This window comes from Nelusetta ayraudi, unplaced genomic scaffold, assembly GCF_046127955.1.
Source record: "Nelusetta ayraudi isolate G7.1 ecotype Tasmania unplaced genomic scaffold, CSIRO-AGI_Nayr_v1 ptg000022l, whole genome shotgun sequence".
Taxonomy (NCBI): Eukaryota; Metazoa; Chordata; class Actinopteri; order Tetraodontiformes; family Monacanthidae; genus Nelusetta; species Nelusetta ayraudi.
In genome coordinates this window covers 4995001-5008824 of record NW_027466072.1, presented here as the reverse complement: position 1 = coordinate 5008824, position 13824 = coordinate 4995001, and the positions used below count along the sequence as shown (strand labels likewise).

At 39.5% G+C, this 13824-nt stretch overlaps 3 protein-coding genes, 1 long non-coding RNA gene and 1 other non-coding gene across 9 annotated transcripts in view; 4 read left to right on the top strand and 1 right to left on the bottom strand.

The window, feature by feature from the left end:
* Positions 1-416: 416 nt before the first annotated feature.
* LOC142889482 (uncharacterized) lies at positions 417-3540 on the top strand. Of its 2 annotated transcripts, XR_012926842.1 has the most exons (6): positions 417-873; positions 964-1187; positions 1501-1710; positions 1869-1977; positions 2077-2157; positions 2335-3540. It is a non-coding gene; the product is annotated as an uncharacterized LOC142889482 (long non-coding RNA). The 2 variants fall into 2 exon arrangements; XR_012926841.1 differs by lacking the exons at positions 417-873; positions 964-1187 and having other exon boundaries at positions 1438-1710.
* Positions 3541-5131: 1591 nt separating this feature from the next.
* Positions 5132-7669, top strand: cxcl19 (chemokine (C-X-C motif) ligand 19). The gene is made up of 3 exons (XM_076028261.1): positions 5132-5438; positions 5733-5868; positions 6474-7669. Exons 1-3 carry the CDS (start codon positions 5387-5389, stop codon positions 6601-6603), a joined length of 318 nt encoding a protein of 105 aa, XP_075884376.1. The 5' UTR covers positions 5132-5386; the 3' UTR covers positions 6604-7669.
* On the bottom strand, positions 7641-10324 carry trmt10b (tRNA methyltransferase 10B). Of its 2 annotated transcripts, none has more exons than XM_076028259.1 (8): positions 9841-10324; positions 9516-9609; positions 9284-9417; positions 9035-9187; positions 8833-8911; positions 8420-8487; positions 8040-8163; positions 7641-7970 (listed from the first exon to the last, which is right to left on the bottom strand). In XM_076028259.1, exons 1-8 carry the CDS (start codon positions 9979-9981, stop codon positions 7834-7836), a joined length of 930 nt encoding a protein of 309 aa, XP_075884374.1. In that variant the 5' UTR covers positions 9982-10324; the 3' UTR covers positions 7641-7833. The 2 variants fall into 2 exon arrangements, with proteins under 2 accessions (XP_075884374.1, XP_075884375.1); XM_076028260.1 differs by having other exon boundaries at positions 8095-8163.
* Positions 10325-12005: 1681 nt separating this feature from the next.
* Positions 12006-12224, top strand: LOC142889562 (small nucleolar RNA U3). The gene has a single exon (XR_012926852.1). It is a non-coding gene; the product is annotated as a small nucleolar RNA U3 (small nucleolar RNA).
* Positions 12225-12599: 375 nt separating this feature from the next.
* intu (inturned planar cell polarity protein) overlaps positions 12600-13824 on the top strand; it is a 21053-nt gene continuing 19828 nt past the window's right edge. Inside the window, exon 1 of one of the 3 annotated variants that reach the window (XM_076028250.1) lies at positions 12600-13104. In XM_076028250.1, the coding sequence (XP_075884365.1) occupies positions 13019-13104 (86 nt within the window). In that variant the 5' untranslated portion in view covers positions 12600-13018. Of the gene's footprint in view, positions 13105-13678 lie in introns of those variants that run through there. The other 2 variants (XM_076028253.1, XM_076028251.1) reach the window with 2 other exon arrangements.

Sequence of the window (13824 nt, the reverse complement as noted above, 5' to 3'; positions counted from 1 at the left end):
AAATAAAATTAAAAAAGTTAATACGAATACTAATCTTGCATTGGCAAAATCTCGGTGCAGTCTCACAAATGAAAGCTGCGCAGGCTTTTTATAGGGACTGAGCTCGCGGAAGACCAGTTTGAAACGTTCTTGGTTTCATTTTTGTCTATAGTGATTAACACACCCAATTAATAGGTAGAGGAAAATGCCAGGTGCGTAGTTCCCCAGGTGATTTTCCAAGGCGTCTGCAGTAAAGTCATTCGAGTTTCAACTAAATACAGTATGTAAAAAATTGACTACATGTACATTTATTTCGAAAACTTTGGAAAACTGGTTCAATAATTAATAATGTAGACACATTTGGTACTCCATGTTAAAATGTAAATTGATCACTTTGTTGTCTGTATTTTCAGATGCGGTCCATATTTCTTTAGCGAGGAAAAGTCATGACATCATAACATGATGTTTCTGTGCAAATTAAATAAAATTAACAATGATTTCAAACGAAGTCACTGCATTATTTCTATTTCCATTGATCACTTGTAGTACAGTGAGAGGGGTGGAATGTAGCTCGGTGAAATTTAAATCGTTGTTTTTTTTCTGGTAGTGATAGAATGTCCTTGTCAATAATTTCCTAATGGAATGAACGAATGAGAACAGGGGGGAAATATGGTCAGTCTGTATAGATATATGTTTACAGACTGACTATATTTCCCCCGGTGTATATATACAGTATATGTATACAGACTGACCATATTTCCCCCAGTGTGTATATATATATATAGAGAGAGATGCTTTTCCATCTAATATTAAGGGTATAAATGCCATTTTGTTGGCAAATGTGAATACTAGAGTGTTTTTGTCCGGTTTAAATGAGTGATTTTATAAAGGAAGGTCCGAGAGGAAACACTTAGCGCAGGGCATTGTTGCTGTGGGTGAGGTTTAAATTCAGATGAAAAAGAAACGCCTGTTAGTCTCAGGCAGTACTCTGTAAAACCACTAGATGTCCTAGTCGCTCTGTTAATTCCCTCCCGCCACGGAACACACAACCCTCCTGTCTTGGTTCTTATGGCGTTATGTCGGTGGACTTCAGAGACCAGGTTGTATTGCGGCTTCCTATAACATGGGTGCATATTGTTCAGTACTAAACACCTCAACACGCTCCTCCAGCAGGATGGTCTCAGAGGGAACATGTGAGAGTGCAAGATGTAAAGACATAAAATGAATAAATATAAATTAAAAATTATTGAAAAAAAAAAAAAAAAAAAAAAGGCACGTTTTTTTTTTGTTTCCTTTTTTTTAATAGAATCTAAATAGTACATGAACTATGTTTAAAATGTAACCGTAGGATACAGATGCTTTGTAACAATGTTCAGTAACAAGATGATTGATTATACACTTTCTTATCTAATCAACAGAAATTTGCGTGTGCATTTTGACTTGGCGGATGTCCACGCCTTCACTTGAACACTTCCGATCTCCTCAAATGTTAAGCAAGAGTATGTTTTTTTTTCCTCCCAGAATTTTCCCACATTGTTATAAGGGGGTGTTGCTGAGTCAATGCATTGCAGTCTGTGTGAACAGAGGTTCTGAGCTGAAGAAACAAAGAGAGATTGACCACAATTACCAGAATAGTAAGAATTAATTTTTTGTACCATTTTGAAACAAAGATGAATTCTGCAATCAAGTGCATGTTCCTCCTCGCCTGCATCCACCTGTGTGCATCACATAGTAAGTGAAATCCTTTCTCCTATAGCAGTTTTTTGTTTTTCATTTTAATTTTCACAGTATTATATTTGCCGGTTTCAGGTTAGAAAAACTCAACAATAATCTTCAGTCATTTCATTTTTTACTTAACACCTTTTTTTTTCTTCTTTTTTTTTTTACAGCTATTTTTGGCTGCCGTTGTGTCAAAACAACCACATTTGTGAATGTTGCTCTCATGGCCGACATCACAGACTATCCTGTCCGTCCGTACTGCAGCAAGCGAGAAGTCATGTAAGGGCCCAACTGTTGAAAAACAGAGAACGTTAATTTCTGGTGCTGTTCTTGTAGTTCTTCATCATCATTAATTAGTTTTTCCTCCTTATATGACAGTGTCAAAATGAAATACGGGGGTCTCCGTTGTCTTGTCCCTGGTCACAAATTCACTGAAGCGCTCCTGCAAGCGAAACTGAAGTAAGTCAGATTCTGTTTAGCTTTTTTATTTTCCTTCTATCCATTTGTGTCTCTTTGCTTTCTGTTCACATGTTATTTGATCATCTTTTCTTGTGTTATGGAGCGTGATGATTAAAGTTAACTGAAAAGATTTGAGCCTTTAATGTCATTGGAAATAAGCCATTATTTTCCTCGCAGGTTGATTGCCAGGAAGATGCGCACCAGCATATCAGTATCACCACAGGGCAATGCCACATCAGCAACAGCCACAACACAACAACCAACAACCTCACAAAACCAGTATTGACAAAGCTGGTGAATCACTTCTAATGAGGTATTAATCCATCTGAGGTTGAGCTTGTTTTCCCAAAAGGGTGAATATGTCCTCGGTTAGGTTACTGCCTGTTTCACCCAGTCAAAAAAAACAGGCAGTGCAATATTGAGAGAGGTCAATTGTGCGGAAACAATTTGATTGGACTGGAACTGGTGGATCTGAAGACAGCACATGAATTCTATAAAATGTTTAACGCTCTTACGACTCTGCGACTTTGGGTGTGTCAGAAAACGTGAAGCATTAAAAACAACTAGCATGTCATGTCAAAATGTATCGTTACTCTGTGCACAACTGAGCACTTTCTTGTTTCCTTTTTTAAACACAAACCTATTTAGATGTTTTCATATTTAATTCTTCTACTGTGAAGTTTACATGTTGTTTTTTTTAATAGCCAAATCATGCGTCATGCCATTATTCTGTGTTGCACTATACTGTATGTGAAAAGCTGTAATGAAAAAATAAAGAAAAACATTGTGTGCAAACTATTTAATGATGTCACTCAGTGAGTCTGAATATAAACAAGGATGTTCTGCTTCCAAGGAAATGTGATAGTAGCCTCGAGAATTGAATTAAGAAATGTCTTATGGCCACAGCGAGTAGATCTTGAATATTTCCAATTAATGTCCATCGACTTGACTTTATTAAGAGACTTGACGATAGAAGAGGAAATACGATGAAAACCTGTGTGGCGTGAGTTTATGCCAAGAAATGAGTAGCTGCATCTGTGTTCTTCTTTGTTGAATGCAGTCTGGCAGATCACACCGAGTGATACAACCTCACCCACCGAAGTCTTTATACACAGAAGAGAAATTGAGTTGTGTATGAATGTTTAAGTTTTCTCATGATGACCCCAATGTCCTTTGGTGAAAACAATGGTGGCCACTGTTCTTGTTCTGTTTGCATTTTAACTTCCAGAGAGCAGCCAATAGTGCGTCATGCTCATGCTCATGCGGTTGAGGAAAGTCGTTTCTTTCCTGAGCCCAGCTGGAGCTTTATGTTTGCATTACATGTTCCATTGAGTTATTTGAATTATGTATAAATAAATACATGTTTTGCGATCATTCCAGAAACCACACATTATTGCCTGTTCAACCAACAAATCCCTTGAGTGCACTGAGCCAAGGAATCTCTCACAGGTTTTAATATGAAAAGTACTTGTGGCTTTAATTTGAAGTAAAATTTGACCTAAAAAGTGAACAGTTGAATGTGGATAATTTAAAAGGCAAATCTGTGCATGTTGTGACAAGTTGAGGAGGAAGGCAAGTCTTTACTTTCTTTGGAAGAGAATAAATCTTTAAACCAAGCCAACGCATTCCTCAGTTCCTCTTCCTCAAACAGATACTTCTCCTTAGGGATGAAGGATCAGAGAAGGAATACTCTGGAATTATTTAAAAAAAGAAAAAAAAAATCAAGTCAAGCAAGTTGTCACAGTCTGCTACACAGCCGTTTTCAAAACTACAAAACCACAATGAACTGATTGATTGTGTGGTAATTACCACTTTGCCATGAGTCATAAACAGTGATTCTTTACAGCAGTCACAGCGCTTCAGCTAAAGGCTATAATATTACAAGTATATTGTTCCTATTCAGGGAAAGGTTGGGTTTCATGCACATTCTTTGCCCGGACATGAATACCTGTGAAAGATTAACCAATGTAAAAGAAAAATGTTCTCAATCAAAGGTTTTTCACACCCATTAGTGAGGTCTAACGCTTTTAACTTTTGGTTGTGATATTTGCAAGTCATGTGATGTCATCATGGTTATTGTGTGATCTGGGATTTTTATTGTGTCTGTTTTTTTGTTGTTTTTTTTTATTTTTTGTCTAGCCAAGTCATACAGTGATAAACTCAAGTGGTCTTGTGGTCACTCTTATCATGAGACATTTATGAGGCAGATGTTTGAAGAGGATGCGTGCCTCCAATCATAAGGCAGTAAGAAGTGCTTTGTCATCAAAAGGAGATTTTTACTTGTCACTGATCATCCTGAAGCTTAATAAAGACATACATAGCCGAACAAAAAGATACGCCATGATGACATGGCATGATAACACATAAATGTACACAGGGATTCACACATTCAACCAGTCATTAAAAATAAGAAATCCCAAATATTTTGGGATTTTAAAAAAAGCTTGTATGTTTGTTTGTTTTTTTTAAAGAGCTTTAATTAGCGTTCGAAACGTACTTTCAATTAAACAGCGTCGACATACTACTGTATTGAAATTAAAGATTTTGATAATTGCTTCCACCGCTGCGCTATAAACCAAATAATGGGTGGTGGTCTAATACTTTAGATAAACACTGTATAAACTGTATAATTTAATCTACATCCCAATGACAACATTGCATCAAATAATATGAAGCCAAGGTAATAAAAAAAGAAGCATTTACCAAGCACTGTTGCCTCTAAGTCAGTGAAAACCCTCAGGAGGGAAAACAGCATGATCTCACTGTGTCATGTGCGGAGTCACTTCCTTTAAAACTGTATGTTTGTTTGTTTTTGGACTTTATCTGATGTTGACCTTATCTACTGTCTATTATTTATCGAGGGAGTGGATTGCTGATGCGCTCTTGGCCGTTGCACACGTGTGAGGGTCAGGCTGGCGGCTGACTGTCTGCCAGACGGACATGCTGCTGCTTGTGTGTGACTCATCTCTGTGGCTGGCGACCTCGCCAGCGTCTCTTAACCTCGACGGGGCCTCTGGCCTGTCCCCTAACCTGCTGTCTCATGACCTGCCTTCTGCTCGCACATGTGAACTCTCAAAAGTGAAACCGAGACAGACGACAATTTTTTTTCTGTCCCAAAAATATGAGGAGCACATGATGGCTGTATGGAAAGCGGAGTGCCGCGTGTATATAAGCTGAGCGGCCGGTGTGCCACTTACCCTTCTCAGCCGAGACAAAGAAACCCGACAAGATGAAGCTCTGCATCCTGCTCCTGGCTGCCACCGTGATTGCCCTCACTGATGGTAAGACGGTCGATCTGCTGCAGATTAATTTGTGCCTGATTCTGATGTAAAGACACTTTACCTCATCCACTGACTGTCCAGTATTTGTTCTTTTTCTGCCATGCAGCTTAACGACAAACATGTTTTGCTCTAGGAAGTGAAAACAGATTGTTGTGTTGTTGTTGTCGAATGAAAAAAGATGACGGGAGGGCAAGCAGGATTGTATTGCACAACAGTGTTATGAAAGAAGATGAACAGTTACCCAGTCTTTTCTGGCTGAATTTAGTGCAATTTTCTCTCCTCACGTGACCGCAGGTATGCCGCAGATCAACAGGGACTACAACACACGCTGCCACTGCCTGCAAGTGGAGTCCAGGATCATCCCTCCAGAGAGCTTGCGGAGCATCAAGCTCATCCCTGAAGGGCCTCACTGTCCAGAGACAGAAGTTATGTGAGTTGAGCAATGTGCAATGACGCAATGGGGTTGGTTTCCATGTTACAATTTATCACAACGTCAATTCCGCTGATAGTTAGAAACTCAATTAGTTGTCCTTTACTCATTTGGCGTGGGAGAGCAAGATTCTTAGGAGCTAAAAAGTTGTGTAAATATGTCAGAAAGATGGATATTACATTTCAAGATTGTTGCTTTACTCGAAATCCTTTGGACTAAGTGGCATATTAATCACACAGCACGTGTCGAAGTAGTTTTTTTTTTTTTCCTGCCACCACAATTTCCCCCTTTAATGTTCACACTGTGTTGTGTAACTCATCCTTCCCTGTCTACGTTTCCTGACAAGCTCTAAACGTTTTTTTAAATCTCTCACACAATATGATACATTTAATATAATACATTTTCAGAGCCCAACTTTGGAGAGTAGATTTTCTTTGTGTTTGTCTTAAATGTTGAGCTATCTGAGAGGATTGGGTGCTTTTCAAATGGTATCCATTTAAATATTCAGCACTCAAGTTCTGGCCTGAAATAAATTATGAACAGCTAAGCGTTGTGTCCATCACGCTGTTATTCATTTGTTTGTTTGTTTGTTTGTTTAAAACCAGAGCTGGACTGGCAAGTGGGACAAAGGTGTGCCTCAATCCCAAGTCATCCTGGGTAAAGAAGCTGGTCCAGTTTGTCATGGACAAGCAGCTCAATGAGAGGAAAACCTCCTCTCGAAGAAGACACCTATAATAACATGACACAAGCATGTTTTTTTTGGCTGAAGATGAATGTGCTAATGCCACAGTGCAACAACATGAGTCCTGCATTTTTACAAGCTTTTTTTGCCATCCATCATTGATGTTATTTTAGCTTTGGTTGTGTATTTCAATGTTATTTGAACTCTCAGATTGACATGTAAACTGCAATAAACTTCTAAATCCACTTTGCTGTCTCTTGGCAAAGGTTTATTTCTGTCATCAGATCAAAGACAGGAGATATTTTATTAACCACACTGAGGCTGGAACCAAGCCTACGGCAGTCTGACATAAATAAACATGTCTGTGTCTGAGTGTTCATGCTGCCATCGGTAATGGGATTACTTTTAAACTTTGAGCTTCTTGTTGTCTTAAACTGCCTTGGGTGTGTTTAGTGGTGGATCGCAGTATTTTCTCATGTTGTACTGCCGATCTGCGTGTTCATTTAATGAAGAGTTTCAGGAGAAGAATGCCAATGTCTTTAGTAAACAAATTAATTCAGGATTCAAACATACAGAGTTCTGGGCCGAGTTCAAAACTCAAACAACAACAGTGTTTTGTCAGGGCATGAAGTCTGACTCCTATCTGTCCCTTGATCTAGTCCTTTTGTACGTAAAGTAAACATGCAAACGCACTCCGATGTTGTATTCCTTTGACTGGCTGCCTCGCCTCCAGACCCCAGCCTCATTGGATGTCAAGGCACATTGCCACATCTAGCTTCAACTAATTTGCACTTTGTCTGCGACCAAGGCGTGCCATAACAAGTGTGGACTGGTTATGGCATTATTCATCTTTCATCGTTTCCACATATCCTGGTAATAATGCTTTCCAAAGAATGACAGTGAATATGCTGGAGTTTGACTAACTGCAGTTTGTTGGAAGCAAAACATCTGCTTGGATTCTTTAGTAATGTTTGGTTCTGTGGAAATGCAATAGTATCGGTCACCACCATCCCAGTTCTCTTAACAGGCAGAGGCACTTAATAGACAAAAAAAGAATTGCTGATTGATGCAATGTTCGAGCCATTTAACAAGCCTACATGTTTTACGTATAAAATTACATTAAAAACAGCATTTAAAATTTAAAACTCTACACATAATAGCTGACAAAAAATAGATGTTGTGCATTTATTTTGCTCATTGATAGAATGCAGCACTAATCACACTGCATCACTGCTTCTCAGGCGCTTAGTTGGTGGCGTGATGACCTGAGTGTTGGCCGCAGGTTAAGCTTGTGTTGGTGAGGCTGGTGACAGCGGAGAAACAGTTGATGGAATAACGTAGCCCTTGGCTTGTGGGAACCAAGCCTGCAGGGACTCTGTCCAACTGCCAGTGTTGCAGAACGTCATCAAGATATCAAACACTGTAGGGAGAGAGGAACCTTGTTTAAACAGCATAACAGACGTCTTACGATTATGAACAATCGGCTCACCTTGGTTAATTGCCAGGATCTTTGAATGGAAATTCTTGCTGTTGATTTTTCTCACCATGTACTCGTTGATGGGCAGCCTCGCTGTCTGGACACTCAGTTCTCTGGCCCTTCGGAGACTGAGCTTCTGCAGGTGAAGATGTTCAGAATGTTTACAGAATTAACATCGTGATTTAAATCATTTGAATTAAACACAGTGGTATTCATAATTACAATGGCTGGTTTAACCTACTGTAAACAAAATCATCAGTAGAACATTCTCAATTAGTTATATATAGATGAATATGTATTTGCACGCGCGCGCGCACACACACACACACACACACACACACACACACACACACACACACACACACACACGAGTATTTGATGATGATGACAACCTTTTGTATGCTTTCATCCACAAGTCCGCCCAAGATATAAACTTTGTCAAAATCCAGAGTTTCTAAGGCTGAAATAAGCATAATGAAACATAATTTAGTACACGTTGTTTATCATTATTTGAAGGGGTCGAGTCTCTAACATTGTGTTAGCAATCTTGTTTTATTGTTGGGTTACTCTCAAAACGTTATTTCGTTAAGGACCTTAAATTCCGTTTTAAAACTGTTGGGAAATATAAACTCCTGTACAATGTGAAAAAGCAGCAGAGCAAATTGGTGATTAAATGCGCCCTCTGCTGGTCAAATTGTATACTAATAAAACGACAGGTTCTTACTACATTTTTATAAAGTAGTCTCTAGGAGTTAGTTCATTCTTCGGGAGAGTGCTCATTTTAAGAAATAAAGTTGAGTCAAACCTTCATCAGCATCTGGTGTGAGGTATACAAGAGCTTCTGAAGGAAAAAGGTCCAGACAGCTTTCTTCTGTTATGTCCAACTGTGAGAAGGGAACAGGGTGGCACTGTATTATGATTAAAGAAAAAAAGGAAAAAAACCTGATGGCTTTTTATTTATGTTTTCAGAACTATTATCATGTAGATGCAGGAATTCAAGAACAAACCATGTAGTTGAGAAAACCCTCATTCATTCTAAGGCATTCGTTATAAAGGCGACTGTTTTCTTCGAGGTTGGTGAGAAAAAGATGAAAAGGCTGTGTTGCCTTCTTGTTTGATCCGTACAGCCTTCTTAGCTGAGCAGCCAGTCGGCTTATCTCCTAAAAGAAAAGTGCACAGTGAACGTAGACAGTTGCAATAATGATGATGTGCTTATTGTTAGAAAAAGGTGCTTTCTGAGAGGGTCAGTCTGCTACCTTGTCAGACATGCTGTCAGTCATGCTGAGATCTACACAGAGTTTGGGCCCTGAGATCAGAGCCTCAGCTAAGCGCTCTTTAGTGATCGCCTTCAAAGTCCGTTTGGTGAACTCGCAGTGTGACCCATCAGTCCCTGAATGCCAGAAATGAAAGAAAAGGTGACTTAATTCACTGTTCAAAAACCATGATCTCCATGTACATGAACATGTTATTTCCAAGATTCCTGCTCACGCCTGAGCTTTTTCCTCTGCTTCTCTTCTTTCCTCTTGCTTTTCTTTGCTTCCACCTGCCTCTCCCAGTTGCGCTGCTTTCTCATCACGTTCCTCTGTTAATTTGAAACAAAACACTGTTAACAGCATTGAATAATTCAGTCACTCAGGTTTGATAAAGAAGTTCCAGAAAACAAATGTGTATGGAAATTCTCCAGATATAAAGAATGGCATTTTATGTGTCATAAAACTGACCAATCAATGAATCTACTCCTCTGTCTTGATTTTTGGCTGATATTGTGTCAACCAGTTTCCTGACAATTAATAGCATGTGGAAAACAACTCACTGAGCAGGTTGCCTCTTTCCTCCCTTTTCTCCCCTCCACCACTTGAGCCTCAACGTCTATCTGGAGCAGATCCATCGCCTCTGAAACTCCATTCAGCTGCACTTCACACACATCCGACTGACAATGAGCCATTTCCTTCATACGTTCTGCTCAGTATCTGCCTCACTTAAATTCCTCTCTAAAGCATTACATGTGGTGTTACAGAAATCAGTACATTTATCTACGTGTATGAGAGGAAACGGTGAATTATATGTGACATAGTTTCGAAAGCCACGCCAGGTGTCGGGCAACTTTAACAGATCTCACTTCAGTGTCAGATCGGCATCAAAAACCCAAATATTACTATCGTTAAAAAAATATATTTATTTAATATCGTTATTTCTATCCTTCGGTTTGTCAAAACGATTATCTCGCATATTGTCGCTCGATCTGTGCAATGATAAGACGTAAACATTACAAGGCGTCGCTTCTTGGCTGTAAGATGTGAGTGGCGCATAGAAATGACGTCAGAGTAAAGCTCCGTAATTTCTTTTCCATCGTTTTCATTTCGCTTTCTCACCAGCAGATGGCAGTTTTGTCCCGTAACACTTTCAGACTAGCTGCGTTAAATATAGCTGTAACGGGTTACATGTTTCGTGTTAACTTTGTTTTATTTTGTCAGATACTTTGAATTCATTACCAAAAGGTATTTCTGATAGTTGTTGAGCAGCAATGGCCTTTCAAAGTTAGCAAAACCAAAAATCATTATCAATAGTTAGCTTCAACTTTTGAAATGTTTGAGAGCTTCACGTTTTTCCATAGTTATTTTCCTTGTTTTATTGTTTCGTTCAAAATGTCACCAAATTAACATTGTGTTGAATTTTGTGCAGACTGCAAGGAGGTCATGCGCATGTAGGAAGTACATTAGCTAAAGAGTCGTTCTTTAGACTCAAAAGTATTGATTTGGTTTTGTTCGCTTTCGAGTCCACGCTATTTGGCAACTTAATAACATGACTAATGCGTAAATAAAACGGCTTAATGCGGTTTTTGTCTTCTTCTCTCTCTTTTTTTTCTTCTTTTTTCTAATTGAGCGAAACATCCGCTTGAGGGGCTCGCATGATGGAGACATTCTTCATGACAATTCGAAGCGGTTCGGTTTATACCAGGGGTGGGCAAACTTTATGACTAGTGGGCCACAATGTGTTCTTAACTTTGACGGTGGGGCCAGTTTCACATAGGAGAACAATATATCACGTATGTGATGTGTGAGTATGTGGAAAACATGTGCTTTAATGTCAATTAAATAATGAACATAAGCGTTCCAACAAAATATCTGATGAAATATAGATATTTAATTTCTTAATTACTATTAACAGAAATTCTTCAAGTTCGGTGGGCCCGATTAGAACGTTTAACGGGCCGCATACGCCCCACCTGGCCGTAGTTTGCCCACGTCTGATCGAGATTGAGCGATAGCTTGACTATTTTTAAAGTTTCAGAATTTTATTTGGTTGATAGCCCTACAAAAAAAATATCTCCTTTTTGTTCTCTGAGGCATTGTTTATCCTTGGATCGAAGAATAAAAAGAAAAGAAACGTCGCCGTCAAATTTACAAACGCACAAGCCCTTAACGTAGAGGAACTATTTTGCAGTAACGTTTGCACACGGGCCTCAGTGTTGGTGCACAAGTCTGCTTTATTTAGCTCCTCTTCACAAAAGAAAGCACCACTGTCTTTTTTTACTTGACATATTTATTGTCTTTTTTTCTTCTTGAAACAGCCGGTAAACTCACCATTCGGACAGTGTGCACTGCTTAGATATTACTAGTGATTACGCCTTTCACGCTTATAATTTATGCTTGCTGTAGTTAGCATTAGCTCCCACGTGGTATGTGCACAACCAATAGGAGATCGGAGAGTTTAGCCGCATGGAATTGTGGGTCCTTAATGTGAAGATATGTACACATACAACATTAAAGATCACGCGTCTTTAATACCACAGAAGTATCGGAATCATCCCCAGTGTTTATTGCAAACAAATTATACTGTAACATTTACAGAAATATAAATATTTAGAATTTAGACACGCTCTTCGTATTATTACACAATAAATGTAAACTAAAAACTACCATGACTGTATGAGCTGTCGTCCTCGTACAAGTTGCCTGGTAGGACATGTTAACCGTTAAGACTATACTTTTAGGGATCATTTCTATAGTTTCTGACTGTGAAATGTGTTTCAAAAGTTGTTTGGTCTCGCTACCCACGATGACGAGTTTGTGGTACTTATTTCTGAGCGCGAAGCAAGTAAAGAGGTATGATTGATTTCATGCACTCTTTACTATTGATGACCGTTCAATGTTTCCCTTCGGGGGGCAGTGAGGGAGTAAGTACGTTCAGAGTGGTAGTGTTACGATGTGAAAGAAATCTACTTGGTTATACACCCATACCAGGATACGCTGAATGTGAATTCCCTGAGAGTGACTTGAAGTTTCGAGGCTGTCGCGAGTCATGCGACATACACCAGATGATTAAATTCCCTTCTCTCTGTTAATTGAGTGAAGCCGTTCGTACCATTATTGCTAACACGGTTAAAGTATAATGAGAAAGTGGTTCAAATGAAATAGTTTTCCAGCGTACCAGAGCGGTCATTCCATCTCCTAGATTTTGTACACTGAATTATTTTATTTTACAAATTCACTGTGTGAGCAATTCTCTCTTTTTGGAAGAAGGAAAAAAAGTTATTTATCATACATGAATCTTATCTGTGAGTTAATAACGAGACATATCCCATGCTCACTAAAATGTGCGTTTCCTCTGTTTCCTCGTCTCTGTTTTCATCTTTCCTTTATTTCTCTTTAAACTGGGTATTTTTTTCCTTGGGTGTTTTCGGAGGGGCGGGTCATGTCGCCACCTGGCAAGAATTGCCGGGTGAAATTCCGCTACGTTGGCCTGGAGAAGCGCTCAAAGCTTGGAGGGAGGAAAAAGTCAGGAATAACTTTCCTCACCGGCTGCACTTTCTCCGTCCCGCAGTGAATGGAATGGGCTTTTCTGAGGCTTTTAATATACCAGCTGTGGATGCACACGCGAACAATTAGCGTGCACGGGATGGAAACGCGGATACAGTGCACTTTTATTACCAGTCTTCGGAGTTTAGGGCAGCGTTGTTTTGCGCTTTCCGGTGACAAGATGACTGACAAATGATGTTCAATAGTTCTACACATGGCGGCTCATTCTCTCAAAATTTGGAGGACTTCGACTCCATTCGCAGCGTTCTTCTTTACAGGTCAGTGGCGCTTTTTATCCGTCCGAATCTGAATTGTATTCATGTTTTCGTTGCCGTGCTGCTGTGAGTCCGGGGGGGTTGTGTAAATACCTTAGGGGATTTAAAAACCTCGCGCAAGTCTGTAGAATTAGAAATAACTAACGAATGTGAAAAGTTATGAGAACATGTGCCTCTGAAAATCAAAAGTAAGGAAAAGCGGATGTGTCCGTGCCTAAAAAACGGTGGTGTTATACTTTCAAACTCCACGATTCATACTTTTATGTTTGAAATCCATCCATGCATTTTCTTCGAGCGAAGAAGCTATTGCACCTGCGACAAGTCCACGTTTGAAATATGAAATTAATTACTTTATTTTATTTTATTCTAGTTTCCCGTTGAAGTATGATACGAGTTTAAATGTACCCGTGTCTTTGCCGTGTATGATGTGACGAGCGACTGGTTTTCGACCTGCCGAAGAGCGTCAACGGTGTTCGATTCGCTTCCGCGTTGCCATTGACTACCAGCGGCCTCCACCAATAAGAGGGCGCAAACTGGAGTCACGTGACGACAGAGCGTCGCTGTTCAACGTGAAAAACATGGCGAATCTCAGGCGCCGATCGTTTAAATGAAGCTGCCCAGCAATACAGTTTTGTCTCAGCCGGAAAAGGAAAAACAGAAAGAAAAGAAACCCCTATAATGTCGCATGAAAACGAGCGTAAGTCGGAAGGAAAGACTCATAGT